The 17,961-nt window shown below is 46.1% G+C and overlaps 1 protein-coding gene across 9 annotated transcripts; it reads right to left on the bottom strand.

Moving 5' to 3' along the window:
• Positions 1–2,009: 2,009 nt before the first annotated feature.
• Positions 2,010–17,738, bottom strand: LOC131722808 (microtubule-associated protein futsch-like). Of its 9 annotated transcripts, none has more exons than XM_059015976.1 (12): positions 17,534–17,738; positions 15,089–15,148; positions 14,497–14,653; positions 14,137–14,226; positions 12,844–13,468; positions 12,068–12,236; positions 10,970–11,833; positions 10,596–10,660; positions 10,046–10,205; positions 9,442–9,582; positions 8,302–8,339; positions 5,389–8,186 (listed from the first exon to the last, which is right to left on the bottom strand). In XM_059015976.1, exons 1-12 carry the CDS (start codon positions 17,605–17,607, stop codon positions 8,077–8,079), a joined length of 2,553 nt encoding a protein of 850 aa, XP_058871959.1. In that variant the 5' UTR covers positions 17,608–17,738; the 3' UTR covers positions 5,389–8,076. The 9 variants fall into 9 exon arrangements, with proteins under 9 accessions (XP_058871964.1, XP_058871960.1, XP_058871959.1 ...); XM_059015974.1 differs by having other exon boundaries at positions 12,844–13,471; XM_059015977.1 differs by lacking the exons at positions 5,389–8,186; positions 8,302–8,339 and adding an exon at positions 2,012–2,445 and having other exon boundaries at positions 12,844–13,471.
• Between the last annotated feature and the right edge of the window lie 223 nt (positions 17,739–17,961).

Below are 17,961 nucleotides of genomic sequence, written 5' to 3' on the forward strand. Positions count from 1 at the left end.
GGAGGGAGCAGTTCAGTCTCCATCCCTCAAGCCTGCCCTAGACTGGAAGGATCAAATTGAATGGAAATGTACACTTCCCACTTCAATGTTTGACCCACACACTGGTTATCATTGGCTGCAAGGAGGATGCAACATTGGGCTCTACTGTTATCTGCCCACACATATGACATGAAGCAGGAGAGATCTGCACTGCATGGCAATGCAGATGGTCTTTTTAGACTGCCATTACCAGTCAGTCAGACAGACATTCCTCTATGTTCTGTTCAAGTGATGGACCTAGTGATGCATGGGACTTCTCCAGGGATCTCCAAAGTCTCACCAGACCTAATGCCTTACATTGCAAGTAGGACAGAGTTACCAGCCTCGCTGTGGGGTTTGCCAGTCATCAGTCCGCCACCATTGAGACAACAGATGCGGGAACAGTTACACTTGGGTTACTGTGGAACAGTTTGCATGAAGGAAATTGCACAGAGTTACCTCTGGTGGCTTGGACAATGCCATTGAAGAGAAGGCGAGGGCTTGCCCTTCCTGTCAGAGTGAGGAATATGCCTCAATTGGCACCCCTGCATCCCGGGGATTGAACTGATAATCCTTGGCAGCGTTTTCAATTCAGAGTCATTCAGAAGCCACGAGAAATCATAGAGTGACAATGGACCTTCCAGAGTGAATGGCAGACACCATATCAAGTCAACGCCCTGCCATCCATCTGCCAACGGATTGGCAGAGAGATTTGTTCAGACCATGAAACAAACTTTAAGGTTGCGTTTGGTGCTGCGTGGCTTGCTGTACTTGGTAGTTAATTATGGGATGGCAGCTTGTTTTGTTGTTCTGCTGCAGTAGGTTAATAAATTCAACTGCTGTGAACCGCCTTTCTGTTGAATCTGCTATCTAAAATACTGAGCATTATTGTCTCACTAAACATAATGGTGGTGGTGGAGAGGGGGGCTTGCAGGTGTGTGATAGCGGCACTTTAAGAGGGGGGTTAGGAGTTATTGTGAAGCTATAAAAGCAAGCATTAAGGGGATGGCTTTTTGTGTTTGCTCGAAGCTTATTTCACAGCCCTGCAAGAACCACAGACAGGATCCGAACTGTGTAAACACAGGTGGGATGGGAGGGAGAGGAGGAGGAGGGGGAGAGAGACAGAGAGAGGGAGGCAGGGGGTGGGTCAGTTACCTTACACCTCACTTATTCACAAATGAAAACTTTTAATTGCCTTTTATTCTTGTCTTGAAAGGTTTCTATTCACTTTTCACTGCGATATCCGTATTAGGAATAAAGTTTGTCTGGGTTTATCACAGATAATTGTCATTCATGATTTACTGTTTTTCTGAAACTAATAAACTTTAAAAATAATCAAGCTTGTGTAACTGTTATTAGGAGACACTTCTTGACAGAGAGTGGTGAGGGGATGGAATGGGTCACCTAGTCATGTTGCTGAGGCAGAACCACTGGGATCCTTTAAGACCCGACTTGACAAGGTTCTGAGATCAATCAGCTACTAAGAGCCAGATGTGCGCTGATGGGCTGAAAAACTCTCCTCTCTTTTGTAAATCTGTTTTGTATTTACTTATTTTTGAAGCAAACCAGGATTTTATATCTTTAGTCCAGCTCAGAAACCACCACTGAAAAAATAAATACAAAATATAAAGCATATCAATAAGGCCTGTTATGTGCAATGCATAATAATTTCTATAATTTCTATAATGCGCATTTAAACCATATGACCACATTTTCAAACTGTGATGATTGTGTGAATTGGGTATTAGTAGCTTTATATATACCAGTCTTTCTATGTCTTTTTAATGGAGCAGGAAACTGCCAAGCATCAAAAAACATACTCAACATACATGTGAAATATGAGCTCCAATGGCAGTCCAATGATAGACACACACACGTATGCATGGCATAGCTTACTAACATGCAACTAAACTTCAGCAAATGGTTGATTGCATATTAATTAAATACTTATTTATGCTATTTGAAATAAAGCGATACCAAAAAACGTTCATACTGGAATCACACAGCGGCTGTGTGAATACTGTTTATTTGCACTGTGCTATGGGCAGGTCTTCAGTCTCTGGCAGGGATAGCACAGGGGTGACTGAGGCTGCAGTGAGTGATTAGTATTTGAACAGTCTTGTTTGCACAGGGAGAGAGAGAGAGAGAGAGAGAGAGAGAGAGAGAGAGAGAGAGAGAGAGAGAGAGAGAGAGAGAGAGAGAGAGAGAGAGAGAGAGAGAGAGAGAGAGAGAGTCGCTGGGCTCCAGTAAACATCACGTTGTGTCAACATGGCCAGCCCAAGCATCTCCGTGGCAACCGGTGACTGATGGGGCTTTAATTAACGGCCGTGGCTGCCCAGATGGACGCAAGCTGGTGCCGCCCGGGATCTCTTCAAACGCCCCCTCGCCCTCCCGAGAGGAGAGGGGAGCAAACACTGCGAGGCTGGGCTGGAGAGATAGGGGAGAGAGAGGGAGGCAATATATAATGCTCTCTTTCATCTTCCCTTTATAAAAGACATTAAACGCATTGCCAAAGTGTGAAAAAGCATAGAGAGAGCAGGGTGAAGCATAGGGAAGCATTGTAAAGCACAGAGAGGTCTGGTAAAGCATAGGGAAGCATTGTAAAGCACAGAGAGGTGTGGTAAAGCATAGGGAAGCATTGTAAAGCATAGAGAGGTATGGTAAAGCATAGGGAAGCATTGTAAAGCACAGATGGGTATGGTAAAGCATAGGGAAGCATTGTAAAGCACAGAGAGGTGTGGTAAAGCATAGGGAAGCATTGTAAAGCACAGAGAGGTATGGTAAAGCATAGGGAAGCATTGTAAAGCACAGATGGGTATGGTAAAGCATAGGGAAGCATTGTAAAGCACAGAGAGGTATGGTAAAGCATAGGGAAGCATTGTAAAGCACAGAGAGGTCTGGTAAAGCATAGGGAAGCCGTTTTTTAAAAACGTGGTAAACCTTGAAAAACTTAACATATATTTTAAACAACAAACATATTAACTTCAGCCCTGACTTTCACTACAGTGGAGATCGCCCATGCCCCTCTGCACCGCCTCCCATAGACTCCCATGGACTCCCATGGACTCCCATTGACTCCCATGGACTCCCATGGACTCCCATTGACTCCCATTGACTCCCACGGACTCCCTTTGACTCCCATGGACTCTCATGGACACCCGTGGACTCCCTTTGACTCCCGTGGACTCTCATGGACATCCATGGACTCCCATTGACTCCCATGGACTCCCATGGACTCCCATTGACTCCCATCGACTCCCATGGACTCCCATTGACTCCCATGGACTCCCATTGACTCCCATTGACTCCCACGGACTCCCATTGACTCCCATGGACTCTCATGGACACCCGTGGACTCCCTTTGACTCCCGTGGACTCTCATGGACATCCATGGACTCCCATTGACTCCCATGGACTCCCATTGACTCCCATGGACTCCCAGTGCAGATTTACTATTCAGTCCTCAGTATGGGGGTGCTCTCAAAGCTTGGTAAGTTACGCTAAAGCAAATCTGTGCTGATAAAGCGCTGGAACTGAAAACGCAAATCCCATTTATTAAAACAACATCGCTTTACTAAACCAAACAGAGCACTATTTAAGTATAAAAAATATTTATCTCTAACATTCTAGAAGCAAGTAAATGTACTCAAAATTCAGAACCTACTGTAACTCCCTTTGTGTGTCTGTATGTGTGTATGCATATATATATATATATATATATATATATATATATATATATATATATGTGTGTGTGTATGTGTATGTGTCTATGTATATGTGTATGTGTCTATGTGTGTGTGTGTGTGTGTGTGTGTGTGTGTGTGTGTATGTGTATGTGTCATGAGTATGTGAATGCGATGTGTCTGTGAATGTGATGTGTGTGTACTGTGTGATCCAGCTCTCCAGTCTGCTCCCTGTCTCCCTGCCTGTGGAATGCAGGATTATTGTTCCTCTTTCACGGGGGACACAAAGGCCCGGGCCGCGTCTCTCTGGCTGGGGGAGAGGGGCTCCTTTGTGGCCCAGCTGTGATTGATTCCTGCCCCCAGGACGCCACACACAGAGAGTTTGTTTAAGCGGCCAGGCCAGGACAGCCCCTCTCTCCAGAGCGCTGTGATCCTCTCGTGTGCGCGGGGAACGAGGGGGGTGGGGTAGGGGGGGCTGTATCTCATCAACCCCCCCCCCCGCCAGGAAAGCACTGGGCTTTCTACTGGAGGAAACCAAAGACTACCAACAGAACTTAAGAACAGAAGAATTTACAAACGAGAGGAGGCTGCTCAGCCCATCGGTGCTCGTCCGGTTCCTAGCAGCTGATTGATCTCAAAACTTTGTCAAGTCGGGTCTTAAAGGATCCCAGTTATTCTGCCTCAGCAACATTACTAGGTAGCCCATTCGATCCCCTCACCACTCTCTGTGTGAAGAAGCGTCTCCTTCCATCGGCCCCAAGTCTTTTTTCCACACTGTGTCCTGTGGTCCTTGGTTCAGGTATTGGATAGGGTTTGCCAGTTCCTTTTAAGATTTTAAACTCCTTTGTTCCAGACTAAATAAATTCAGTCCCCTCTATCTTCGTAGCTCATTCCTAAAAAAATCCTTGGATTTTCACTGGACTCTCTCCAGGTCCACAATGTCATTTTGATAATGTGGTGGCCAGAACTGAAATTTGCTAGAGATAGATTTCAAGCTATCACTTCCAGTGAATATGTAGATATCCAGACTGAAGTAGCTGCTTGCAATATGTGACACAAAAACCGATGCAAACAAAACTATCAAGCTTAGCCTTCTTGACATGGAGGGAAATGCAATGCAGAGGGGCACCGAGACAAGGTCAGACGATTCTTTTCAAAGAGAAAAAAGATAAAATCCTAAAACACACAGGAACTCAACAAAATATTTACCTCGCCCCCCCAAACCGTGATAAGACCCCGGAGCAGATAAGCCCACGCCGGCCCCAACACTTTCTTTTTCAGACGGCACTCTTCAATGAATAACTGACAATTTCCTTTTTACGAAAAAAACAAACTAAATCTGAAAAGCAGACAGCCATCTGAAAAACAAAATCTCTCCTCGCTAGTTTATTGCACTGAGAGCCCCTTTAGCTTCATATGATGCTTGCAATACGTTTCAGTGCTTCTGATTGCAATGACTATACTGTGGTTGCCTGCCATTGAAACATGCAACTTGAATCGGTGTCTTCATTGATGTAAGAGCCAACGCCCTCTAGTGGTCTGAGGAGTCTTTTCAGAAGATATTTTTGCTGTTTAGTTAGCATGGGAAATAATGATCCTGGAGTTAATTCAATAATTAGTGTGGCTAATTACTACAGCTTTATAGCACAGCAATCCCAACTCTGATTCATAGGTTACACCTCGAACGAGAAGACACTGACCCAGAATTGATTTATTAAACAAACACTCTGTGCCCTTTCCCCCCAAATCAATATTAAACTAAAACAACCATTTAAAGTCAAAGGAGTCCCACAATGCACGTCAGATCAGGACTCAGCATGACTGTAAATCACACGGATGTACCCTATTAAACAATTTATTATGCAATATAAACTTTTGAGAAAATGCAATTCCAGAAAGCGACACCACTGCATGAAACCACACCCCAGTATCCATGTGCAAAGCAAGTGAATCAGCAATTGCATTCAAATGCCTTCCAAATCATTTTGAGGCAGGTATTTGGTTTATAACTGGCTTGAGTTACATGTGGTGCAGGGGTGGCAATAAGACTCCCATTGCATAGCAGTTAGCTCCATTCCTGGTTTTGCTGTGAGTTTAATAAGACACTGTGGCTAATCAAGCTTGCATTAAAACCTGGAATGGGTGAAGCTGCTATGCAATAGGAGTCTTATTGCCATCTCAGTGCTGTATATTTATCTCTGCAGAAAGCAAGACAAATGAAACATGCATTAAACTGAGGTACGTCACAGAATCCCATGTGGCATTGGCTTTCTGTCAGCCATACAGTTTATTTCAATCCCATTGACAGCATATTTGCACTGATGGTGTGCAAGTTAAAAAATGCATTACTGAATGGCTTTGACGTGCACAGTAGGAGGGTGTGACGGAGAGCGAATGAATCCTAGTCAACAATCTCCCTCCCGACCAGTGAGGGCGCTGTGTAACCGGAGCAGAGTGCCCCGGACTGGGTGGTTTGGCAGTTCATTCCAGGGTCAGTCGGAAGTCGGCCATCCAGAAAGGGGGCGGGGCCACAATACCAGAAGTCATCGCCTTAATGCGGTAGTCGATGTGTCAGTCATGGATTGGAAGAGACTTGATTGGACTCACTACCGAAGGGGGCGTGACTGACGGTATATCAGGGGATGTGGCGAAGCAGTCTGTTCCTTTGTTATGGTTACGAAAGGACCCGTTACTGTGTTGTAAAAAGAAACGGTGAGTTTTTGTGTTTTGTTTGGTCTCTCTATTAAACTGTCACGTTTGTCATTTATCGAAGGCTAAAGTCCGGGAGCTGTAGCTAAACAGCCAGCAAACAAACCCGGACTACACGTTTAAACTTGTAATTCAACACTTACACTAATAGCACTCACTGTGGATTTGTGACCCTGTTTGTGTTTGTGTGTGTCTTGTTCATGTCATTATTATTTCAGGACTCAACCCCGTGGTTTGACTGGCTGTGTATGGCCAGTCGTATTGTTTTGCTATCAAGCAACCAGCCAAATAAAACATTTTCACTGCGTCTTGTTTCTGCTATTCCTGCACACTGCAAACCACTTTGCCACACAGCTACTGCATTGTGTAAGTCTACACTGGTGGGTGTTTAAGAAGAAGAATGATATATAGGTAAAAGTATATTATTATTATTATTATTATTATTTATTTCTTAGCAGACGCCCTTATCCAAGACGACTTACAATTGTTACAAGATATCACATTATTTTTACATACAATTACCCATTTATACAGTTGGGTTTTTACTGGAGCAATCTAGGTAAAGTACCTTGCTCAAGGGTACAACAGCAGTGTCCCCCCACCTGGGATTGAACCCACAACCCTCCAGTCAAGAGTCCAGAGCCCTAACCACTACTCCACACTGCTGCCCCAATAAGCAGACTTATTACAAATAAATGAACAATATTAATATAATATGTGACAAGTGCAATGTAGGGTCTGTATGGAGTTTCATGCTGTAAAACCAGGTCTATTGGTTCTATGAGCCCTTCTGTGTTTCTGATGCTTCTTCAGCCAGGTTATTGGTGAAGTCCTGATGAAGTGAGCTCAGTGTATTGCCAGCTTTTCTGCTCAGTCCATTTGATATTTGAAGGGTTTGACCTTGCAAGGTTCTTCCAGCTCACTGACCCCCCTTTTTTATTAAAAAAATAAATAAATAAAAACACCAAAACAGATTTAAACTTTGCCCTGGAACAGATGCCAAGTGAACTTGGTCAACCCAGCGTTCCTTTCCTTGAGTCACACTGAGGCCCTCTGGTGGACAACAATAATATAGGCGTGTTTTTTTTTTAAATGATCTTTTGTAAATTTCTCTGACTGTTTATGGTGTTTGCAATCATTCACACACACACACACACACACACACACACACACACACACACATAGCACGCGCACACACACGCGCAGCACGCACACACACGCGCAGCATGCACACACATACACACGCACACACGCACGCACCCACATTTATATACAGACAGAGAGTAGGTAGGGCTAGCAGTCTTAAAAGGCTGTCACATGATTTAAACGGAATGAGAAAGGCTCTTCAGTCCTGGCAATTAGGATTCTCCAGGCAAGATCAAATAATTCAGTACTGTGGAACACTGCTTTGTCAGGTAACAGAGTTGGAGAAAATTTTTCTGTATGTGCTGTGGCCCTCGGGAGCCCCTCAAAAGCCCGTCAGGGAACCACTAGTATACACCCTGTCGTGGCCCCTAACCCTTTTTGTAGTCGCTGGCTCACAGGAAGTCTCTCCCCCGGTTCTACAGCAGCTCTGCAGGGCTGTGGGCTTGCCCTGTGTCAGACCCTGTGGATGTGAGCAGCTCTCTAGAGTTTTCCTCTCGTTGCGGATCCTTGGCGCTCTCTCTCAGTCATAAAAGTCGTCAAACTCGTCCCCCCCTCCTGCCGGCTCCGTGTGGGGGGGGCGAGGGGAGGGGTCCGTCCCCAAATCACTGTCCTCTGAGTTCCTCCACAGCTCTGGGATCAACAGAAAAAGCGCAGGCAGGAGAGCCCAGTGAGGAAGCATTTCATTTCTAATTATGGTTGAAAAACAGAATTAAGCTGATATTAATCTTTATATATTGAGCCTTACCTTTGGGTTTGACAAGGAACATTTTTTCATTTTTCACCCTAAAAAACCCCCCAAAAAAACACGTAACTTCCTGTGCTGTAGGTCACATTCACTCCGATGCTCTAACCTACCGTGCAGGAAGTTGAAATCTTCATGCCACATACAAGCGTTTTTAAAAATCTACCCAAGCGGAATGAACCAAGGTCAGCACATCAGAAGGGAGGCAGTGATAACGCTGATGGTAAAAAATAACACCTCACAGGGGAGGGCTTGCTCAGAATCTGTTGTATAAGTGATATTGTGAGCTCTAATGTGCATTGCCTACATGGTGCTGTCTGTAAACATCTGAATCACTTGCCTTTTTGAAGGGCTGAGCTTGTCATTTGGGCATTGCTGGCTAGGACAGGGCCTTATTGAACTGAGCAACATTTCAACCTAGGAGAAGCAACAAGAGTGGAATTATAAGCCCTGTGTGTAGCAGACCTGAGTCAATTCCAATTCCAATTCCAATTCCAATTCCAGTTCCAATTCCAATTCCAATTCCAATTCCACCAACAATTCCAATTCCATTTCCAATTCCAATGCTGTTTTATTCAATTACAACTACAATTACACTACATTTCATTACAATTACACTAGAAAGTTACATATTCGAAATAACCCAGCAAGGATCGCGGGTACAAATACAGAAACATACTATAGAACTTTTTTTTTTTTTTCAAACAAATGGGGGTCCCCTAAAGTGGTTGAAAATACAAGGATAATGGCAAATAGATGCGTAATTGAACTGTAATTGATCAGTTATGGGTGTTAATTAGAATTAGAATTAGAATTACAAGTACACAGGTTTGCCAAGGTCCAGCTAGAATGAATTACGTATTGCACAACTGCATTGTAACTGACCCCAGCCCTGGTGTGTAATGTGTATTAGAGATGTTATCTTGTGTAGTTTGGGTGACAGGACCATGAAGATATGAGAAATGCCATCTCTTATACAGTAAGAGATACGCAGGACGTATGAATTATAAAACACACAAATGAAGGTGGGACACAGCAAAGGTAAAGCAATCAGTTTCTTGTAAGCACTGCAGGGGGTGCTGCAACGCTGTTATTGTGGTTTCGGCGTGTTTGTTGTATTGCTTGCAGACCCTCCACCAGTACCTCTGATGCTCTCCCCCCTCCATGTGCTCTTCCAGCTGGGTCTGTGCTGGGCTGCACTGGGCTGGAGTCTCCTTCTCCTCCCCGATCCTTCCATCTCCTCTCCGTGTGGACTCCTCATCAGCTCTAGACACCCCGGGGAACCTGGTTAGGACATTCCTTAGTTATTAAGAGCCTTGGAATATGGTAATACATAGAGGAACCTGTCTATCTGTACACATTGATTTCCAATACACCAATTGATGTCCAAGTATGCTCCCACACTTCCTCTACAGCAGCTCAGCGTCCTCCGATCCCCAAGCCAATCGCATCTTCACACCCAGGAGCTCCACAGCGGCTGTGAGCTACCGCCCCCTGGAGGACAAGCCCTGCAGGTGTGTGATTGAGCTCAACGGGCACCAAGGCTAGTAGGGGTCACTGTATCTCAATGTATAACCAGTCCCTGCTGGTTTTGCCTCCCTAACCCAGCGCCACAGCCAAGGCTCCCTGTGGAATCGCCAGCGACGAACTTCACACAGCCTGGAACCTGCGCTCCCCTACCAATCCTGTATGATGATCGACTTTTTCATTAAGGCTGTAGTTTGGTATTTCGGGCTGGGTGGCCTACCTCTCATCGGTGTTGTCTTCACGTGGAGCCAGCAGGGCCTCTATCTCATCCCCCTCTTCCTCTCCCTCGCTCTCGACGGCCTCGCTCCCCCCTCGCTCCCCCTCCTCATCGCTGCTCTCTGTCCCTCCTCCCCCTTCGTCAGAAACAGCCAGCGCAGCTCCTGGGAAACGCAATGACCGATCAGCTTGCTTTATGCATTCCCCTGACTATTTCGCTGCGCTTGCAATCATTCGGAGCGGTTCTGGGTTCTGCTGCTCCTTAATATTGAGTTAACATTTTCATCTAAATCTGTCTTTGAGCTGCTTTGAGCTTGTCTGGAGAATCCTAACTGCCAGGCACCGAACTTCTATTCCAATCAGGTGACAATGTAACCTATCAGCTCTGTGGCAGGGGCTGGCAGAGATGACATCACATGGCCATGCCATCGTTCACAGAGAACAGCAGCTGGTGGGACTCTTTACTGTCCTTCCTCTGATGTTACTGCAGAGATCACATATTCAAATGAAACAGCGTGTAGAATGAATGGGATCTATACTGTACTATACTATACCTCCAGTCCTGTCCAACTGCACCTCTGCATCAATCTGCTCCCCTAGAGATTCGGAAGGCATTGTCCTGTCGAGAGAATATATCATACAAGGTTACAGGATGGCTAGTGTCTGTCTATGTCAGCTTGAGTAGAAGTGAATGGACTTTGTTACAATAAGAACTACGAACATGGAGCCCAAGTGCAAGGGCTTCTATTGGTGCCGCCATCTTGATTGTAGTTTTTAAGATAGTTTAATAGGCCGATTTTGTCATTGGATTTCGCTTGCCAGGACACCAACAATAAAACTACAAACATGGAGCCCAAGTGTTAGGGCTTTATTGGTAACGCCATCTTGGCTGTAGTTTTTCATCACTGAACACAGAGAAAGTCGATACCTGTTCCGCGAGGCGACAATTTCATCCTCGGAGTCTGTTCCATCGCACCCCTCTCCACTCCTCTCCTCCTCCGGGACTTCCTCCTTCTCCTCCTCTTCTCCCGAGCGCTCCTCCTCCGATTCCTCCTCATCGCCTGCCTCCTCTTCCCCCTCCTCTGATTCCTCGGGCTCCTCTTCCTCCTCGCTCCCTTCCTCCTCCCCTCCTCCCTCCTCTTGCCCCTCTCCCCCCTGTCTCCCTCCTTCCTCCTTCCCGCTGCCTTCACTCTCATCCCCTGACGGCTCCTCTCCGAACATTTCGCTCTCCTTCCCCATTTCCATCTCCTCTACCTCTCTGGTTGCCTCGCTATCCTTGCATCCTATTTCCGGCTCTTCCTCAGTATTTGCCTTGGCAGAATCCACAACCGCCATGGCAACTGGAGATGCCAAATCTTCTCCAACTCCCCCATCCTTAATATTCCCCAGACAGGATTCCCGGCTCGGCTCCACCGGATCCAGCTGTTCCTCTCCCGAATAAACTGCCTCTCCCTCCTCGTCTGTCCCCAAGCTATCCCCCTCCTCCCTGATTCCTTCTCCCCTTTTCTCTTCCCTCCCCATGGAGACAATCCTTCCATTCACGAGTGCTGCTTCCTTCTCCAAAGAGATTTCTCCCTGTTCCTGACTGTCCCTCCTCCCCAGTTTTTCTGATTCTTCCGATTCCGACCTGGACGGCGTTCTGGTTTGGGTCCCAGGGAATGCTGTGGTGATATTCACGGGACGTCCCTTTTTATCCCACTCTTCCAGACCTCTCTCTGACACTCTTTTCTCACTCCTGGAGTTTCCATTGCTTGAAGCCAGCTGTCCATATTCTTCAGGTGGCTGCTGAGACCTAAGGAAGGGCACATCATATTAGCACAAAAAGGATTCAGACAGCTACCCACATTTTGTATATCTGTTCATACAGTAGTGTGGCAATTTATAGAACATCCCATTGTAGTTTGGGTTTGTTGTGCAGATGAAATCAAACCGCTGGAACTGAAAATCTTGACCAAATTGTCAAAACACATCACGGTCAACTTTCATCAAACTGGCAATGGAGGAGTCTACATCAGGAGAGACTCACGCTTCTGAAATGCTTTCCTCTGAAATGGATTCCTCCCGGCTTGTCCGCCCTTTCCCAGCATTCCTTCTCTCCTTCTTCCTCTCCCTGACCCTCCAGGACTGCTCACTTCCTGTGTCGCCGCTGACAGAGCTGTTCTCACTCAGGTCCACTCCAGCGGACAACAGTCGCACTGGTTCAATAAAAAAAAAACATGCTTTTGCTCAATTAAGGTCAAGTGTAAAGCATTTCAAAACGTTTACAAAAACTTTACATGGACAACATGGCAAACATTAGGATGGAAAATACACAGAAGATTTGCAAGGACAAGGCTGTCCAATGACCAGGGATTTCTTAAACAGCCATACAAAAAATACATCATCATGCAAAGACATTTAAAAACTTGAGAGATAAAGAATGAACCAGACTGCATGAAGACACAGTAAGTTTCTTTACTCAACGACCATAAACCAGCGATTGCCTTTGCAGTCTTGTCAAAGCCATTAAGAGTCTTCAGTACTCCATGTCTGAATCAAAAGATTATGTGGAGATCATTGGACCATATATGACTTAAGAGCCATATGCTGAACAGCCCCTATGCAAGGGTGTTGTGAACGATATCGATCCATTTAAATAGAATTACCCTTTGTATCCTGGAAACATCTGGAGGTTTAGCATCTTAGCAACCTCAAAGTTAAAACCTCTCCACTGTTAAAACCTCTCCATTGCAGAGCTGACTCTCTAGATGAATGGTAAACCCTTCCTGCTGGAGTTGTATCCTGGAGCCACTATAACTGTACCTGGTTTCACATCCAGTTCGTGGGGCTCTGAAGCCATCCTCTCCCACCTCTTTGCTCTGGGCAGCGTCTCCTGAAGCACCGCTGGCTTGGTCGCCCGGCTGGATCTTCTGCTGCCTCTCTCTGCTGCGGAGTCCCCACTGCTGGGGGAAGCCCTCGGCCTGGCAGCCCGCTCCGCCTCCACCCGGCTCTGCCTGCCCAGCCTTCCTCCCAATCCTGATGGGAAAGGGATCTTGGGATTTGTTTGCCCAACGTGAGGGGAATCCAATGGGGAATCCCACTGGAAGGCGTTCTGCTGGCAGAGGTAGCTGGCTGGTTCCTGCAGGGATTGGAACCTTCTTCTTGGGTCGTTGATCGCCTCCCTTCCAGGTCCACCCTGAGCTAGGGGGTCAGCTGAAGGGGCTACCCCGTAATTCTGGAAGGGGTTAGTTTTGGCCAGGAAGTCGCCCAGCCAAGGAACCTGGTGATTACTGAGGCTTTGGATGTAGCTCCTCCCTGCCAGGCCTGTGTTTGAATGCTGTGGGGCTCCAGCTCTAGGGTTGGGCACACCCTCTCTCCAGCTCTCCCCTCCTGGTACAAAGTTATGCAGTGCGGGCTTCAGGACATATGGCTCAGAGCTCCATTCGGCCTGCTTCCCAGGAAAGAAAAAACCATCACTGTCTCAATTAATTAAATTGTATATAGATACATTTTTTTGTGATTTTCTTTATTGAATTGATTGTAATAATATCCAGTCACCACTAGGGGCTGAACAGAAATGGGATCCAATTGTGTGACTCAAGCCCAGTTTGGATATATAAAATAAAACAGAAATTGGACTACTGCTAGCTCCCAGTTTAAACGGTGAGAAAACTGGCAGTCAATTCTGTCTAGCCACTTTTACTGATATCCTTGCAGGTCTGGCCCTTTTTTTTCGTAGATATCACAATACGACTGGACTGGTCCCTTTATTCTAAGCTAGTTTTGTACATGTGCGATGCTTTTGGACATTAGCAGGGGGCTGATTGCTGGTCTTTTTGTATAATCTACCTAAACTAAGGTAGTTGAGAAATGCAGGAATAGCGTGAGTTTCTAATCCTGATTTTAGCCTGGGGACAATAGTGTACTCGCTCTACAGATGAAGGGGCCAAACCTTAGTGTTAAAAATCAGCAGAATTAACTCAATGGTTGTGATTTCTGCTGCAAGTTGTATTTTACTATTTCTGCACCAGCAGCAGTAAGTGTTTCTCCTTTCAGAAGCAAACAAGCACGCTTCGGTCCCCAGGCTCTGCTGGTGGAGGGGTGTGGGGGGTGCACCTGTTTGTTCTGCTGTGCTGCTCTCCATTTCTCTTCCAGCTTCTTCTGCCAGCGAGGGAAGCGTTTCTCCAGCTGTCTCTCATACTCTGTCTGTGGGGAGAGACGGGGCTGATCACTGAACCACATTTCTAGCAAACTAATTCTATACCAAGGCTATGGAAACCGACATCCCCCTGTCTGGGTATTTAACCACAATTTATATACTATGCATTTACCTGCATTCTCTCCCCTAATGATAGTCTGCTCTCAAGCATTAATATAATATGCCCTTAGTCTGGGTATTTAGCTTAATTCTTGCCCATCTCTGGGTATTTACCTGTAACCCCCTAGGTATTTACCCGCACCTCCCCAGGTATTTACCCGTATCCTGCTCATGGCGGCATTGTGTTCGGAGAGCTCCCCCATGGCCTCCTCCACTCTCTGGAAGTCTCGGAGCAGCTGCTGGTTGCGGAGTCGTGCTCTCCTCTCTCTCTCGCTCACCTCGCGCCACTGAGCCTGCAGCTCGGACACACGCATCCTGCAAACACAACACACCATGCTGTGACATCACACAGCAAACACAGCGCTGTGACATCATGCAACAAACACACACACACATAACCGTGACATCACACCGCAAACACAGCGCCGTGATATCACGCTACAGACACACACACACACACACACACACAGTCTCGTGACATCACACAACAAACACAGCGCTGTGACATCACGCTACAGATACACACACACACAACCGTGACATCACACAGCAAACACAGCGCTGTGACATCACGCTACAGATACACACACAGTCCCGTGACATCACATAATGGAACCCTCCAGATGTGAAAGATTGGCTGTGTTCCCTAATCCCGACACATTAATATTTCACGGCAGACCCCATACAGACCCTCTCTGCCTCCTGTCCCCTGTCCCCTGTCCCCTGTCCCCTGTCCCCAGGGTCACTTACAGGTGCTGGTATCTATGCAGGGTTATGAGCATCTTCTGCAACTCCATCCTGCGCTGCTCACTGAAAGAGACGATAGTTACAGGATAGCCTTTAAATACTTACAAATAAAACTCTTCATGGAGTCTCTATTGAACAGTCTGGGTCCCTGCCCTGGACTGAACTATCCAGCTGTTGCTGATATCCTGTCTGTAGTGGGTATTTTATCACGACACAAGAGAGCTCTTTCCAAGAGCTTTAATACCGGTAATGTAATATTCTGAGTGTTACAAAATATGTGCCAGATTTAAGAGTAATCACTGCATTTGAAATTATACTTCATATCGACATTTTCCTATTATTTTATATGTTCCAGTCTGGAGTGTTCTTTGGTATACTGACTACTATAACGGACTGAAAACAAACCAAGCCTGTGGGTGGGGAATGATATCAGTGTTGCACAGGCTTCATTGAACATGCGCCACGCTAATAGGATTCCCCACCTCACTTCACAAAATCATGTCTTTTCAGAAGGAATTTTTACTGGAATTCTTAGTAAACATGGCAAATACTGATTTAGATAGAAACTAATAGAGAATCATTCAGAACACACACAATAGAATATTCAAATGGACAGGTCACAGAGAGTGGTGAGGGGATGGAATGGGTTACCTGGTCATGTTGAATCACTGGGATCCTTTAAGACCCAACTAGACAAAGTTTTGAGATCAATCAGCTACTAGATGGGCCTCGCTTGCCAGTTTTCTCACAGCAGTGTGCAAACTTATAAGAACACATTAAGATTTGTCATTGATATCCTCTGTAGATCCCTTTAAATTAGAAATGTGCACTGCAGACTCAAAAACAGAGACACGACATGCAATGAAGGCGCACATAACGTAGCGCATCAAACACTGGACAATCCCTCCCGTCCCACCCAGACCCTTTCTCCCAGGGTGGTCCCTTTAGATCAGATCCGACACCAAAGTCCCAGGGGGCACTAATGAAGTCCGTCCCCATGCTTACACGTGCTGAATCAGCTTAACATGCCCTATCCTTAAAGGATTTCCCAGCGACTTTTCTTCCCTTTAAGAAGATTACCAAGCTGTTGCCTTGGCAACCCGCAGCTCTGGATTATCGGGTCGGAAAGTGGCGCCATTGTGGCTCCAAAACGGAGCCGGCGTTGTGTACAATGCAATGGGAAGCTGGAGCCAAAATAGCCGACACAGGCATACAGTTTCCAGACAGTGAAGTCCTGGGGGTCACATAGGAGAAACTGAGCAGGCTGTCATAGCGGGAGATTAATGATATGCCTTTAACAAGGACAGCGTCCCGGGACAAGGGGGATAGAAAGCAGTGATGTGGGCAGGGCAAAAAAACACCAAACTTTGTATATCGTGTTCTGTTTCACTCATTATCACATCCTGGTGACATTTTAACAAGTTCAAAGCCCCCCTGGTGGCCTCTATAGAGCCCCCAAACATGTCTTCTCTCTAAACACAGGCGATGCACCATTAAACCTACGAGAAAAGGTGCTGTTTCAAGCGGAGTGACGGGTCAATGGCGAACGGATTGGCATTGACGTTCACACTTACGCACGACTCGTGTAGCATTGTAAAGATCTTTTTGACGTCCCATTTTCTATCTAATACAGCAGCGACACCTAGTGGACAAAGCGCGTAAATAGACGTCGTTTTTTTTTCATGAAAATGAGAAAAGTTGAGCCACTTTGTGCTTTTAATTAATTCGGCATCTTAAACAACTTCTAAAAAGTCTCCTGCATTTTACCACGTGTGGCTCTGTTCCTTTTCTCTTACTATTTTAAAGGAATTGCATGTGTGGGCTATCAAATTAGACAATAACCAATTTGCCTATTTTGACAATTTTCCAAGATTTTCAGTTCCAGTGGTTTGATTTCATCTGCACAACAAATCAGAACTACAGAAGCAATGGGGTGTTCTAATACAGAAGCAATGGGGTGTTCCAATACAGAAGCAATGGGGTGTTCTGATACAGAAGCAATGGGGTGTTCTAATACAGAAGCAATGGGGTGTTCTAATACAGAAGCAATGGGGTGTTCTAATACAGAAGCAATGGGGTGTTCTGATACAGAAGCAATGGGGTGTTCTAATACAGAAGCAATGGGGTGTTCTGATACAGAAGCAATGGGGTGTTCTGATACAGAAGCAATGGGGTGTTCTAATACAGAAGCAATGGGGTGTTCTGATACAGAAGCAATGGGGTGTTCTAATACAGAAGCAATGGGGTGTTCTAATAAATTTGCACACTGCTGCATGTTAAATGCATATATATGCATATATAAAGGCAGCACGGGGGGGGGGGGGGGGGGGGGGCTCAGGGAGCAGCACAGTAAAATCCTATTTAAAGTACAGTACAGACACAGCATTGTGAAGCTTCATGAAGCACAGTAAAGCACAGGAGGGAATGACAGACACAGAGGGGACTGACCTGTGCCGCAGCTCCTGCTGAACTCTTCCAGGGTACTGGGCTCCTCCACTGCCTCCCAGCTGCCACGATTCCATCCTCGCACCCCGTCTCCCTGCCTCTCCCCCGGCCGAGACCCGGAGTCCACTGGGATTGCACAGGCTTACAGCTGATTAGAAAGGCGGCCAAGAGCCAGCAGGGACAGACCGGACTGCTTCCCATCCCCATATCCTTCCCAGGGTGCACTGCGATGATAATCCTCTGTAAGACTGTTTACAGGTGGGCTCTATAAGAGTGTCCCATACTAAAAGCACAGGTCTGGTAAAGCATAGGGAAGCATTGTAAAGCACACAGAGGTCTGGTAAAGCATAGGGAAGCATTGTAAAGCACAGAGAGGTCTGGTAAAGCATAGGGAAGCATTGTAAAGCACAGAGAGGTCTGGTATATAATGC

Source organism: Acipenser ruthenus, chromosome 51, assembly GCF_902713425.1.
Source record: "Acipenser ruthenus chromosome 51, fAciRut3.2 maternal haplotype, whole genome shotgun sequence".
Lineage (NCBI taxonomy): Eukaryota > Metazoa > Chordata > Actinopteri > Acipenseriformes > Acipenseridae > Acipenser > Acipenser ruthenus.

Excerpts from the sequence above, each read along its gene's own strand:
- LOC131722808 (XM_059015974.1), bottom strand. The coding sequence starts at position 17,607 with ATGGAATCGTGGCAGCTGGGAGGCAGTGGAGGAGCCCAGTACCCTGGA. Across the intron at positions 10,206-10,595 it reads GCAGTTGGACAGGACTGGAG|GAGCTGCGCTGGCTGTTTCT; the intron begins GTATAGTATAGT and ends TGCGTTTCCCAG. Across the intron at positions 9,583-10,045 it reads GAAGACAACACCGATGAGAG|GTTCCCCGGGGTGTCTAGAG; the intron begins GTAGGCCACCCA and ends TGTCCTAACCAG.